Here is a 16,133-nt window from a genome sequence, read left to right as displayed (position 1 = left end):
TATGATTCTTTAGCTTCCTTTTATCTCTAAAATACTGACCTTAGAACTGGGTCCCTGCCTAGTTTTATTATTACATTTTCCCCTGATTCGCTGCTTCAGTTTTGTAAGACTACCTGTGGACCAAAGAAGGGTGTGACTGTACGCATTTTCTTAGATACTTATATAAAGTTTTTGTGAGATAAATTACTATTAAGGACTTGACTTCCTTTATCACATTTACCTGTTATCCACACATGAATTTTGCCTATCATTTTCCCTCTGGGTACTAATGAGGGTCTGAAACAAGTATACTTTTGATAATTTAGTATGTTAAGCTAAGCTCCAGGAGGATGGTCAGATGAGTTGACACATTTGTTCTTTGTCATGGTAATTATAAATGTAATGAAGATGTATAGCCTCTGACTTTTAAACTCAACTTGAAATTTAATTATCACTATCTTTCACTAAACTTGATGCCTAAGCAAAGCGTGTGCTACCTTGTTTTCTTTTCAAAGTTCAGTAAAAATTATCAATTGAAGTGATACACCTATTTGAATGTTTAAATAAGTGCAAAAATATGAAACATATTAGAAAATATAGCTAAAAAAAGTCATTTTTATGAAATTAAATTGCTCAAGTGACTTCTAATAGAGTTACCGTTTCATCTAATGTGAAAGAGATGGGGTAATTTAGTATTAGTGCAATAAGTTTCAAAGTATTCTTTTTTTGTTATAAATTTATTTATTTTTGGCTGCGTTGGGTCTTTGTTGCTGCGTGCAGGCTTTCTCTAGTTGCAGCGAGCAGGGGCTACTCTTCGTTGCGGTGCGCGGGCTTCTCATTGTGGTGGCTTCTCTTGTTGCGGAGCACGGGCTCTAGGCATGTGGGCTTCAGTAGTTGTGGCTCATGGGCTCTAGAGCGCAGGCTCAGTAGTTGTGGCGCACGGGCTTAGTTGCTCCGCGGCATGTGGGATCTTCCTGGACCAGGGCTTGAACCCATTTCCCCTGCATTGGCAGGTGGATTCTTAACCACTGTACCACCAGGGAAGTCCAATTTCAAAGTATTTTATTTTTATAAATTATAACCTACTTCATAGGACTGAAAGGAATATTCAAGAATATCTGTGATACTTTGCGTTCAGAAGTTGAAGTGATTTTTGCTCAGTTCTCTCGTTAAGTAGGCCAAATTGGGTAGTAAAAGGGCATGAATGGAAATTCCTTTCTCTCTCCCCATTCACAATGAAGACTCATATTTTGCATTCTTTATGAGATGGTTAGTCAGGGATGGCCACAATATGAGACAGTGGAGAGGGTTCAGAAAAACAAAGTTTGTTATATTTACAGGTCTCAGAAACAGAAGGCACACCACACCATAGAGGACCACATAGGAGACACACCAGGGTGGTCACCGAGTGGTCACAGGGCAAAAGACAGAAATGAAGGGAAACCAGTAGGCCACAGGCTTTACTGGAGTTTCTGTGGGAAAGGCAAGGCAGGGAAAGATAAACAGTTTAGGATTGTCTAGTTTGAATAATTCCATTGGGCTTTAAACGATAAATCTGGTCGCTATTGGCATGGTGCCTGGCCCTGGGATGATTAGGCAGAGGAATATTGCCTCCTGTAGAGACCAGGTAGAGGAGGTATGGCTCTGGAGTGGTTAGGTTGCACATCAAAGGCAAGTTCTTGGCTGTGCCCTTTGCTATCTTTAGTAATTGGCTATCTCCAGGAGAGGTAGTCTTCCCCCAGCTAGAAAGGTTTTTTAAAGATGTCAAAACATCATAATATGCAGAAAATAAAAACATTAAAAATATTTACAATACAACTGGGATATTATCTAGAAATTTGTCGTGGAATATTGTAAAATGAGCTATATGCTCATTCCATAACTGTGGGGAATTTCTTAAATTGGAAGCTACTCTGGCTTGCATAGTATATACGTTGCAATGTTTCATCTGGAAACATTGAATGTGAAGAGTGCCCTTCTGCCCAGAGCATTCAGCAGAATCATTTCTGGATTGCAGGCATGGCAGTGGTGTTTTAGTCAGGGTTCTCTGGAGAAACAGAACCAATAGGACGTGTACATAAAGAAAGAGAAACAGAGCTATATATTTAAATAATTACCTCACATGATTGTGGAGAATAGCAAGTCCAAAATCTATGGGGTAGAGTGACAGGCTGTAGACCCAGGGAAAAGTTGATGATATTGCAGCTCGAATCCAAAGACAGTGTAGAAGCCAAATTCCCTCTTCCTTAGGGGATCTCAGTCTACTTTCTCTTAAAGCTTTCAACTCATTGGATGAGATCAACCCACATTATGGAGAGTAATCTACTCTACTCCAATTGTACTGATTTAAATGTTAATATCATCTAATAATACCTTCACAGCAATATCTGGACTGCTGTTTAACTGAATATCTGTGTACCACAGCCTAGCCAAATTGACTCATAAAATTAGTTCATCACACATGGCTAGCTGAACAATATGCTTTAAGGTGTGATAGTGTAAACAGAGAATTCCCATAAGGGCAATAGCTTGGAACCCAGAAATGATTTTTATTTATGGTCATATTCATATACTTCTTACTGTATCTGCATTATTAAAGACATAAATTATGACTTTTTAGGATTTTTTTTCTTGGGAGACACTTCTACATGGATCCCTCACATTTCTGCATGTCTTAGAGTGAGGCACTATTTGCGTTTTGTTCTGAGGTGTCCTAACAAGGATGTTTGCATAGAAGAGAGACTTGGAAGAAGAGGTAGAGTATCCATCAGGTGCAGATAAGCAGGCCTGCTTATTGCCTATTAGAAAATGTTTGGGTTTTCTAAATTTGGAATTCTTCTCCTGCAATGCAATCAACTGTGTGTGAAGGCATCCATATGGGCCCATCCCAGCTGTCCCCAGGGGACTTTGGACTAAAGGGACACCAGTCTGCTGATGGCCATGCTGCTTGCTGTGCCATAAGTAATAAAGACTTCTCTATCTGTCCTACAAGTTTTGTGTCATCCGCCATTATCCATGAAACAGTACCAGGCTAACTTGTTAGCTTGAAAGTAGGGTAAAATCTCAGCTCTTAACAGTTCTTGAAATGTTTCATTTTACTCATCACTTTAGATTACTGTATTGGTAACTATGATGCATACTGTGGCACTCTCTTTTTTCTTACATATGTTCATCACTGCATCAAAGATGACATATCCGAATGTCCTAGAGAGACCACCAGTATCACCCTGTCCCCAAACTGAAACTGAAAACACACTTTTGATAATAGAAGGAAACCACTATGTTTTAATATATTCTGTTCATCTGAAAAACAAGACCCTTATATGCACTTTACATATCTCTTTGACGAAAACAGCAAAGTATTTTGTTCTCATTGAGAGTAACTTGTGTATTCACCCTCCCCGACCTAATAAATGAACTGAGGAAGGACTTGGAATGAAAATGAGGATGAGACCATCAGCCTCAGCTAGCCACTGGGGACAGATGATGTAGAAAACTTTAGTCTGGCCAAGTACTCCTGTAACCTTATGAGGTAGAAAATTCAGCAGGCAACTTTACTGCCACACTGTTAATTAAATGAACTTCATTCACACATGTCAGATACATCGCCTCAGGCCTTATTGAGATGCACAAAGAGAATTTGAATTAATTGAACTGTAGGAATATGAGGCAGGAGAGTTGTCCAAGCACTGACTCTGAGGCAAGGTAAGGCATCCCTGGCCCTGGACGTATCTACATGCATAGGGCACTTCCAGTTATTTAAGGCATGTGGTCATACTCTGAACTCATGCAAACACTTTTGGCATACTTCATTCCGACTCAGAAAAATAATGTTCGTACTAAGGATAGAAGAACTTGGATACATTGGAAAAATAGAGGCACTGTGTTTTTATAATGGCAATTATGGGGTGTAATTTCCAGTTAATTCCTTATGATTCCTTAATCACATTCTGTTGCAAAGCATCAAGACATGCGTTAATCTGGAGATCTGGTTTATGCACCTTAAGGAAACTAAGGCCACTGCTCACATCCTTGGCCATTTAATTTTTTTAAAAATCTTGGACCCATTTTTAAAAGTTGAAGATCTTATTTTAAATATAAAAACTTTAATCCTCTTCTGTTTCATAAATGTGTAGTATCTAAAAATCAGAACTGTAATGATGTTTTCATTTTAGAAATATGTTTTCCAACCTCTGTTTCAAATGCTTGTTTTATCTAATCCTAGATATTAAATTACTTTAAATAGCTTTCTGTTTTATTTATTTTAAATCCACATAATTATTCTTTTTAATTTATATAAATTTTATTATCTCTTATTCATCCACATTTCATTAATGGTAGGTATCAACTGTAGGAAATAACAATGCTACCATCAAGAATTTTTCACTTCAGTGAAAAAAATCTAGCTTTGATGAGATGTTTTTCTAGAACACTATATATATATTCTGTCCATTTATAAAAGTTATTCTTGATGTACTAGAACAATGTTTACAAAGAAAGAAAAAGTGTTGGAAATTTTAATTATTTGAGTCAAAATAATATGTTAACCTTAAGTATTCACAGAATAAATGAAAAAGTCTGTTTTTAATCTGAACTATATGGATAAATGTCTCATTTCTTCACTTAAAAAGCAACATATAGACATAATCTTAATCTAAAAAGATTACAGGAAACCATTATTTACCAGAATTTTTCTCTTTTTTTTTTGAAAAAGTACAAGCACGTTGAGTTCTTGCCTCTCGATTAATGAAAATGGGTATTTAGTGAAACGTAAGGGAGATTTTGACCAGATTTTAAAAAAATCATACTCTTTGTTTGCTTTCGTTATGTAAAAATAATAATGATGATGATGTAATGAATATTGATTTTAGAATGTAGAATACTTCAACTCTACCCAAAGGTATCAAAGCAATCTACTCTAGCAAGTTTCTCTTTAACAAACAACTTTCTAGCATTTGATCAGTCATGTGTTTCCTTGAGCTAGTGATTAGTATCTCTGTAGTTACCTATGTTTGTTTGGAAGTTCAGTGCCATAAACCTTCATATGTTATTGATCACCTAGTTGAAGAATTTTGGTCATAGAGATCCTGATAGTCAATCTCAGGGAGGCCCCATCCAAACCCTGTTGAGTGAAAAATTAAGTGTACGTAAAACCAATGCTCTATATGTCTTAGTGTTTCATCTAAGTCATAAGTTAAAGGAAGATGTCAAATGATATAGAGTCAGAGTATTTTCCTTACCAATGTATATTTGTTGGGAAAGGGATTCATTGATTCTTCAGGCTTTGTCCTACAAGTATAAGAGAGGAAGTTTCTCCATGTCTGGTTAAAGATAGCCTAAAAAAATTCCCAAGTTGCACATAAGACTCATTTTTGAGTTTTTGTTTTTGTTTTTTTTTTTATTTTCATCCATCCACATCCTTTCCAGAACAGAAAAACAGAACAAAGCACACCCCCACACACACAAATAATATTAAAAAACATTCTAGGCTAATTGATTCATTGCTGTCTCAATAGATAGGTAGCTAAAGAGAAGATTATAATAATAATGATACTATTAGTAATAATATTCATAGCAACATTTATGTAGTATTTATTATGTGCCAAACATTATTTTTAAGAGTTTTATATATTCATTAATCCTCAAAACAATCCTATGAGTTAAACAGTATCATTACACCAATCTTAAAGATCAGGTGTAACTCGCTCAGAGTTACAGAGCCTAGGAAGTGTGGTTCTAGAACTTGTGATCCTAATCACTACTTCATGCTGTTCAAACATTTCATTTTTCAAAGACAAAACAAATGAACCAATTAGAGACAGGATCCTCCCAAGTTCTGCTTTTTAGAATTCCATTCCATCCCACTCTATTTATTCACAACTGACTCTGCATATCCTATTTCTAATTAAATTTGGCCACCAGTTAAAATGTAAGGAAATATTACTGAAAAATTACTTTAAAAGAGAAAAACGTAAGGTCTATTCCTATCAAAAGAGCCAGGATTTATATATGTATGTATGTATGTATATATATTATTTTTAATCCTGATGAATTTATAAAAACTAACATGTTGAGAATTTACAATATTACAGGCAGTATGCTAAGTATTTTACATGCGGTAGCTAATTTACCTCTTGTTTACTCATCCTACAGAGTAGCTGCTATTATTATCATCACTTTTTTTTTTTTTAAAGAGTATTCTTTTTTTTTTTTTTTTTTTTGGCCACTCCTCGCGGCATGCGAAATCTTAGTTCCCCGACCAGGGATTGAACCCTCACCCCCTGCAGTGGAAGCTCGGAGTCATAACCACTGGACCGCCAGGGAAGTCCTATCATCACTTTTTAAATGGAGAAATTAAGGATCAGAGTGACTGAGTTACTTACCCAAGTGTCAGAAATAGAATTTCAATCAAATAATACTACAACTGCTTCATATGAAAAAGAAAAAAGTATTAAGTCAGATGTCAAAAGGGAATGTTTTAGAAATGAGAAAGTTATTGAGGAAGAAAGTTTCCATGCTGGGTTAGATTTCAGATGTAATATAACTTTTGAAAACCAACAACAAGACAAAAACCAGCCACAGACTATGATAAGTAGAAAAGAGTAAATAGCTACTCTCTTTCCATTATGCCAGAGCAGGAAAGTGCTCAGTAAAATTAAGTGTCAATAAAGTAAAGACAAAAATGAAACTTTTTTCTAAGCATAGGCACAATTAACCTGTGAAAATTACTCATATTGGTTGGTAATGAAGCAGATAGCTTAGTGAAATTGAGAACATATCTGATTCACTATAATCAGATTTTCAGTTAGATCAAATCACACACTGTATTAGTCATCCTGAGTTAGGGCACATGCTGATTAGCAGAAAGGGTCACAAAAGAAAATTTTATTTTTTCCAAGGCCAGAGGGCCATGATTAAAGAATATGATAATAGTCAATGTTTATGACATCTGCGTATGAGGGAAAATGTCATGTAGATTTCCCAGTAGCGTGTGAATGCTCATCTCTGTCTCTGATGTACTACTACCTGTTGTTGTGTCCAGTAAGTGCCAGTTCTCTACCTCACACCCAGGAGGAAAAGAGACAAAGGCTTTCCTGGTTTTGAAAGATGTTCACCGTAATTTCTAGTGCAATAGAGGGATAGAATTATATTTAGGATGTTGTGTACAGTTTGGAGGATGGTTTACAAGATGGCAAAAAGTGAGGAAAAGATTCACCATAGGAACAGTGCAGTTATAAAAATCTCTACGTTGGGGATCCTCTGACTTGGATTTTATCCCTATCCTACCACTGCTTATGTGGTAATAAACTATAAGCCTTCATTCTTAAGTGTTAGAGTTTCCCCTTCTGTAAAGATTTGAATTAGGGGAGCGCATATGATTATATATTTACAGTATTCCTTTGAATTATAACTGCCTGTATCTTAGAGGAGCCTGTAATAGCGTCCTTTTTAAAGTAAGTCTAGAATATACAGAAATATTTTAGTGTTTCTTTGAGATTCACTGTTCATGCAGTTCCATGATAAAAGCCTAGTCTGGGCTTTCAAAGGTGTGCTGCTGGACCTGTTCAACTCTTGGCAAAAGGGCCTTCATATTATTTTGGTTATTCAGATTACATATTACATGTTTGAACATGCTTACTTTTTGAATGTATTACTAGATCATGTTACTTGATTCTTCTTCTGAACAGTCTATGAAACTGTATTTTTACTCTGAGAACTTATCTTTCACCCTTTCTTTTTCTCATCACTTATATTTTCCTGTTTTTCTGCAGATCACTGTTTCAAATAAAATATCTCAAGAGAGGGCCTGGCATTCAAAACAAAATTGAAAAATATTCTATGGAATGATATTTGCAAAAATCACACTATAAAGGATTTATAGATCAGAATGTATTCCTTTTAAAATTATACTTTTTATTAAGTAGAAGGTAAGTAGTGGATACTAATGTAAAATTTCTTTCTTTCTTGTTTTTGGTTTTTGCAGATCTGGATAATGTGGAGGGCATTGCTGTGGACTGGATTGGAAATAACCTTTACTGGACAAATGATGGCCATAGGAAGACCATTAACGTGGCTAGGCTGGAAAAGACTTCTCAGAGTCGGAAGACTCTCTTAGAGGGAGAAATGTCCCATCCCAGAGGGATTGTGGTGGATCCTGTTAATGGGTATGCAATATTTGATCAGCTTTATATAAGGAAAATTATATTAGATAAATTTGTTTTTTACGTATTTAGTATTAGTAAGTTTTATTTCAATCCACATGTGCATTCACACATGAATGGCCTCACTGGGAAAAGTTGCTCATTTAATGATTATCTCTCCTAGAGAATGTGCTAAATAAACATGTCAAGATACATGGAACTGAAATAAACAGATTATTTGTATAGAGAATATATTTACTTGGTGTATTCAGACAAGCACCATAATTCTCCATTTTCGACAGCCTGACACCAAGATAAATAATCAATTCAACCAGCAAATCGATCAATTTAATTTTTTAAATTAAAGACTATTGAAGTTTCAAGTATTCAAAAAATAGCAAGTTTCCTCTTATTGTACATTTACTGTGGGCCAGGCATTTTGTTAAATAGATTACCATGATCTATGTTGTGATTCTGCACAATAATACTTTGAATTAGTTGCTGTTCTCATTGTTGTTTTACAAAGAAGAAATTTGTAATGGACCTGCAAAAGACCATTTGATTATTGAGAACCTGGATAGATATTTAAATCCAAGCAACCTGTCTCCAAGACTTTACTCAGAGCCACTATACTCCACTACTTTTTTTTTTTTTTTTAACATCTTTATTGGAGTATAATTGCTTTACAATGGTGTGTTAGTTTCTGCTTTATAACAAAGTGAATCAGTTATACATATACATATGTCCCCATATCTCTTCCCTCTTGCGTCTCCCTCCCTCCCACGCTCCCTATCCCACCCTTCTAGGTGGTAACAAAGCACCGAGCTGATCTCCCTGTGCTATGCGGCTGCTTCCCACTAGCTATCTATTTTATGTTTGGTAGTGTATATATGTCCATGCCACTCTCCACTACTTTTTACTAGTCTACGTTGGTAACTCTGTATTTTTGGACATGACCATAGTTTCCATATAGTGACATCCTTTTATAGTATGTGCTACTTGTTTCAGGATGGATTATTTTGTGCAATTTTTGAGAATATGTTTTCCTTTGATTTTTATTCATAGCTGTTACCTGAACACAAGCAATAATGTGCATATAGAAATATTAAAGAAATGTGAAAATTCCTAATAGAATCTCAGAATTAAATGAGTGGATTGCATATTCTACACGTACAGTTGTTATATGTGGTTTTTATCCCTTCCGGGGCTTATATTTCACTGTTTCAAAATGGCACCACAAAATTAATATTTTTATACCTTACTATTGCATACAAAAAAATACTTAATTGAATAAGAAGCACATGACTCCCTTATAAACTGAGATCACCAGATTGCAGTTCCTAAAATTGTTTGTATTGAGAATAGCTCCAAATACAATCAGGGTGCTTCTTTCCAGGCTGACCTAATCAGTGGATGAGCTCATTGCATGTTTTTTGTAAGGCATAATTATAAAGTAATTTTAGTGATTTTATGTGTGGATTCTTTAAATTTCTATTTTATTCCTGGACTTTTAAACCAAGTCATCTATTTGACCTTTAAACCAAGGCAATCTTAATTTTTAGAGAAAATATTTATTCCACGCTGTCTAAATCTGCTTGAAGCAAGATGTTTCAAATATATCTTAAAACAACATCTTCCTTCTCAGTATTCTGTTAGAGGAAAATATTTTCCGATAGAGTCAAAGGGTCTTTGAGGTGCTTGGGGAGATGACATAAATGTGCAGGTCATAGAATTAGATGATTTGGAAGAAAATTTAGGGACCACTAGACCCATCTCTCTCTTCAAATTCAGGAATCCACTTCAACACTTCCCTGGGAGGCAGGCATCCAATTTAGATTTGAAACCCATAGCATCTACATAGTTCAAAGTATCTGGGGACAAATCTGATTGATATGACATTTTTTCTTTTCATTAAGGCATCCCTATAGTACTTATCTCCCAACTAATCCTATATTTGCCTCTGATGTTGCAAAGAAGGACTCTTCTACTTCTTCCATCAGACAGATTTTTAAATATTATAGAATACTGCTATTATGCAGTATTATGCAACCTGAAAAACAAAACGCGTGTGTGTACGTATATATGTGGATATGTGTGTGTAGGTATACGTATATACACATATGTATATATACACATATTTTCCCCTAACAATATACAATGCCCAGAGCTCTGATTACGTATACAGTGGTTAACAAAGCAGGCATAGCCTTTACCCTCATGAAGCATCTTGTGTCATCTGAAAAGTAGGGAATGGGCAGATGCATCAATAAATAAGTACCAGATGAACAACAAATGTAATTTCTAGAGACCAAAGTGATGGAGTCAAACAAACAGGTTGATGTGAAGGCGACTGACGGAAACCTATTTAAATAGGTTTGCTGAAAGGCCTCTTTAAGGAGGCATCATTTAAGCTGAGACTTAATTGTAAAGAAGGAACCAGCCATGGAGAGTGAGGAAAAGAGTTCAGATAAAGAAAATGGAACAACTGAAATCTTAAGTTGGGCAAAAGCTTTACTGTCAGAGGAACTGAAATGAAGACGGGCTGGATTATAGATGGCAAATGGGAAAGTGGCTGAGGATGCAATTGGAAAGGAAAGCAGGGCCTCGCCCACTACCATGAGAGATTTGTACTTTGTCTTCAGTGTAAATGTAAAATAGAGAATTGATATAGTCAGATTTATATTAAAAAAAAACAACAACTAATCTTACTATTCTGTGGAGAATGGATTGGAAGACAGTAGAAGTAGAAATGGAACCATGTGATTTTAATTGTCCAAATAATCATTTGACCCTAATATAAGTTTTTTAAAAGTGAAGAAGAAAGTTTAGTTTGGAAAACTCCATTTAAAATAGCATAATATAACTTTAATCAAAACATTTTTTGTAAAAATCTGGTTCATTTACATTTTTCTACCATAATACCTTTTTGCAGCTGTACACAGGAGAGCATCACAGATTTTCTCTGCCATAATAGCCTATTAACAAAAAGTACTCTTCAGAGCTATGGTTTTATCAAAAGCGTCATAACCAATTATAGAAATCAGTAAAGGGATAATTTTTCATTTATTTATTTATTAAAATATATTATTGAGTGACTACCACATAGATCAATAGAAATCAGTAAGACAGTGATTGTCTTCAAGGAGTTTATAATCTGGTGTGCTTGGTGTACACACACACACACACACCACACACACACTTTACCTATAAAATAAAATAGAATGAAATACATGCTCTTTGGGAATTCACTGAGGTTTTTAATTCAGAATTGAACTTTAGAGGATGGATAGAATTACCAAATGAACAGGGTCCCAGGGACTTGGGGTGTGCAGTCATAAGGTTAGTCAATGTACTCTGAAGGGACAGTATGAATAATTGTTAGAGGCGAGGAAGCTAATGGCAGTTTTGAGGTGGGATGAGTTCATTAAGGCTAGAGCAGGGGACATTCGAAGGAACATAGCAGGAGGTGAGACTAGAAATATGCAGAAATCTTCAATGCTGTAAATAAAAGTTTTGACTTATTTTGCTGACTTCAGAGTAATTGGAAGGTTTTGAGGATAAAAATCACATTTTTTAATTCATGATTTAGGAAGACAAGTGAAAGCCATATGATAGCTCTATGAAAGACAATCCGTTGGGAGTTCCCTTTGAAAAGTGATGAAAGACAGACTGTAGCATTTGTAATAGCAACAGAAAAGTGGGACCTGAGACAACAGACAGGAAAGAATAGGATTGGCAGGCCTCAAAAATTGTTGAAATGCGGGTAAACCTGGAGGAGGAATCAATTATGGTGGACTGTTCCTCAAGGTGATAGCTACAGACGAACTCACTCCTTTGCAATCATTTCAAATCTCATAATTTACATCAATAACTTAGAAAGCTACAGCTCCAGTTCTGATTTCTAAAAACATTATCTCTGAGAAAAGATGAGTCCAAAGCTAAGTGCATATTTCCCTCCAAACAGGATTTTCTATATCCCTCTCTCAATTAAGAGTACCACATCCTCTAGTCAATGGCTAGATATTATGTCATCAACTCAATCAAGTTTTTTAAAAGTTATTTCACTTCCATGGCAGAAAATCTTAAGGATTTAAAAATTTCTGGGATTGACCCACCAGATAATACAATTTAAACTGGGGGCATGATTAATATCAACAAAGCCAAGCTTAGTGCTACAGAGTACAAATATGAATGATAAATATTCCCTGCCCTTTATTACTTGAATTTTTAATTGGAATTATCAGACATGCAACGCCATCAAATTCAATACATGGCATAAATGCAATAAATTCTATAAAATAACTAACAACTATCACTAGGAAACAAAAGAATGAGCTAATTTTGACAGAAAAGCTAGGGGCAGACTTCATTGAGAAATTGTATTTGAACAGGGCTTGAAAAATAGAGGTACAATTTTTCTTGTCATAGTAGAAGACCAGCTTAACCTAATTTTTATTTGGTGAATACCCCAAGTCCCACCTACAAAAATATTTATGTTTTCTCCTGCTTATTTTATAGGTTGCGTTTCCTATTTTGTATGTTTATGAATCATCATATTTGATAATAATTATAAGGCTTTCACAATATATCAATAACTTTTAATCAGCTGAGTAGATGATCACATAACTGGTTTCCATCAGATTGGCATCACTTATTTAAAATTTGTTTTTCTTATATTTTGTTTGACTAAAAATAGTCTCAGGTAGTGGATTGGATCACAAACAATTCTGTCTTCAAATAACAACACAATATAAAATATGTTTAGAATATCCAGAATTATCTCCTGTGTGTGTGTGTTTGCATGGACATATATATGTGATTCGGGTTAGAGAGTCACAGAAAAAAAGTGTTACTATTATCAAGAGGAAAAGCTAGAGGGAAAGATAATTGCAATTTAACAAGTTATAAATTAGCAACAATACAACTGCATTGATTAACTGTGTTTAAGATTTCAGAAATGGTATCAAGAGAGGTGAAAAAGTTGTTATTTCTCTTTTACATAGCTGATTTATATAGTTGAAGTAGTTTTGCCTAACTAGCACAGGATTAGAGCAAATGGAATGAATCTTCTGTTTATTCTTAATTTGTCCCAGTAATAAACCCACTTGAAGAACAGGCATGATATAAGATAAGCATAGTACCATGTTTATTTCTAGGATTAGAATGTATTTGGACTTATTAAAATTCACCAATCTAAATATACTTCCTCAAGTCTAAAAAGGCACATCAACATAATTGTAAACTGTTCAGAGAATTTAAAAAGAGCTTAATTGGCACAAAAGAATGGCTGGTGTGTCACCTCCTCAGCTGTCCCAAATCTGACTGTTTAGATCACAGCAGGATTTTTAGTCATGGATACAGATTTGTCCCAAATTACCTCAGAAATTCTTTAGGGTTCATAACAGATGGGAGGCAGAGGATCTAATAAGGGTACTTCCAGGGTTAGCAGCTTAGAAAACTTTGAAGCTTTGTAAAGTCATATATGAGGTGACTGAATTAAAGCCTACACTTTAATTAGTAACTCAGGAACTTTCACATGACCCTAAGACAACACATGTGGAGGGTTTTAACCTTATTCATGAGGCAGTTGGAACATTAGCTCGAGGCCCCTTCTTCCACTGTTATAGCTTACACAAAAGATTTGTTTTTAAAGGCAGATGCTTTTGTTTGAGACGGAAATTAAAGCTCAAAATCTCAAGGTCAGTCAGCCTACTGTTATTAAACTTACGTGCAGCTCAATCATCTTCTGTGGGTTTTAGGGTAATAATAAGCAGCAATAAAGCATAGATAATTTGCATCAGGAGACAAATTAGACCTGGCCAAACAAACCCAGTATGACTGTGCCCTTCAGAACAGAGACAATCCAACTGCCTGCCTTAAAAAAAAATAATAATTTACATGAGATTAAATAAAGTCTGGAGTAGATCATTAACTGTGATCTCATTCTCATGCCAGTTAATCTGCTTTTTAAACACATAATTGATTATATGTTTTATCAAATGGACATTTAAAAATTGTTAGTAATGCCTCAAGAATCATTTCCCAAACTTTTGGTACCAACACCAAAGAGAATCAGTATTTGGCACTTGCTGTTAGGTTAATTAATAAAAGAGGCCAGTAAGTGCCGTAGTGGTGGTCGTGGGTTTTCTGAAATGTGTCTAATTGGCTCCACTGAACAAATCTTACCTTCCCTGAGTGCTTCGCAGCTGCCTCCTCTGGGCAGGTCAGCATTTAGGTAGGAGAACAAATCAGAATGTAACTACATTTTATGGAGGCGCCGAATCTCAGGAAGTGTCTGTCTATATGGTGGCTGGTTGAAATGACACGCGTGCGCTCTTGTTTTTAATGTCTTAGTTGGATGTATTGGACAGACTGGGAGGAAGATGAAATAGATGACAGCGTGGGAAGGATTGAGAAGGCCTGGATGGATGGCTTCAATCGGCAGATTTTTGTGACTTCAAAGATGCTGTGGCCAAACGGCTTAACTCTGGACTTTCACAGCCACACATTATACTGGTGTGATGCCTATTATGATCATATTGAAAAAGTGTTTTTGAATGGAACTCACAGGAAGGTAAAAGACAAATGCTGCTGTTTTAACCCACAGGCTTCTGTCACAGAGCCTTGTTGTGTTGTGTTAAAAATACTTTCAAGTTTATTTTTACCCCTCTGAGGTGGCTGCCAGTAGCCTCTGTAGGGTGGCTGAAGGAGGCTGAGCATTAAGTAGTGCAGCTGGCACTTGCCTCCGGGAGACCAGACCCAGCTCACTGTGGCATGCCAGGGTTTGTGGGATTTTTCAGAGAAGCTCTCAGCATATCAGAGCTGTTTGAAAATGCAGTTTTTCTACATTATTGATGTTTGCTAGGACCAAGCACCCCAACTCGGTTCAAATATCTTCAGTATTTGCACCTGAAATGTAACCTATGTATTATGACAAAGTAATTAGAATTCATTTATTCAAATAAAGAACTTCATGACATTGGAACTAAAACACAAGAGTGGACTGAACTTCAAGCCTATGGGTGTGAATAAATAATATCAACATCTTCTTGCCTCTTTTGGTAGAATCGTTGCAAAATGATTTTGCAATTCTTCGGTGAGATTGAGGATGAAGTTGACTGTGTTGGCAAAATATCACCTCTGTATTCTGTCTTATAATCACCTAAGCACATATAACATTATGAACTGGCTTCGACTGTTTAGTTAAATAATATTTAGAAAAATGGAATATTAGAAATTACCAAAACGCTTCCTTTGACAATACACTTTCTTCTTTTTTGGAAAGGAAGATTACACAATTCGGCCAAGCCCATTTATTAAATATTCTCTTTGAGAAATATAATGTACTAATCAGTTAAGACCATTTCAATCGTTGGTTAACTCTAACAGTGAGTGCTTTAAATGTCTTTCCCCAAATAAGTAAAACTGATTTGCGTTTAACCTAATGTCACATACTTAAGAGGTGTTAAAAACCATTTATGATCCCTTTGAAGATGTTGATATGTACACAATATACATAGCACTTTATTAGCCAGCATATTTTAGCCTACGTGGAAGTGAGCAAAGAAAAATAAGAAACTGTCTCAATTATTCAACATATGAAAATTTGGTATGAAGAGTTCAGATAAAAGGAGCAAAATTTCAGTTTCTAACCCTATATTATTTGGACAACTTGCTCAATCCTCTCATATTAGATGAATTGAGTCCAAAAGGCTATTTCATATTGTATACAGTATCATTTTACAAATTGTGAAAGACAAAAAAGTATTATTATTATGGGAGGTATGATTCCTATTCTCTTCTACAAACCTACATGCAAAACAGAACTTATCACAGGATTGCTCCACTGTGTAGTTTAAACAACCACAAAATACAAAGGAATGTAAAGAATATATCAAGACAAGTGGAATTAAAATTAGCCAGGAGCCTTGTATATCTGTTTACTACCAATAAATATTTCTATGTTCAAAATTAAAATTTTACCTTCCTCCCTGTCATCGCCTAGATTTCTTC

At 35.4% G+C, this 16,133-nt stretch overlaps 1 protein-coding gene across 1 annotated transcript in view; it reads left to right on the top strand.

Moving 5' to 3' along the window:
* The window catches only part of LRP1B (LDL receptor related protein 1B), a gene marked incomplete at its 5' end in the record, with an annotated part of 1,521,642 nt that overhangs the window by 735,752 nt on the left and 769,757 nt on the right, over positions 1-16,133 (top strand). Inside the window, 2 exons of the mRNA XM_061199746.1 lie at positions 7,964-8,144; positions 14,475-14,694. Of these exons, the coding sequence (XP_061055729.1) occupies positions 7,964-8,144; positions 14,475-14,694 (401 nt within the window). The remainder of the gene's footprint in view (positions 1-7,963; positions 8,145-14,474; positions 14,695-16,133) is intronic.

The sequence above is a fragment of the Eubalaena glacialis genome, chromosome 1 (assembly GCF_028564815.1).
Source record: "Eubalaena glacialis isolate mEubGla1 chromosome 1, mEubGla1.1.hap2.+ XY, whole genome shotgun sequence".
Lineage (NCBI taxonomy): Eukaryota > Metazoa > Chordata > Mammalia > Artiodactyla > Balaenidae > Eubalaena > Eubalaena glacialis.
Note: the sequence above shows the minus strand (reverse complement) of the source record. Positions and strands in the feature narration are given on the sequence as shown.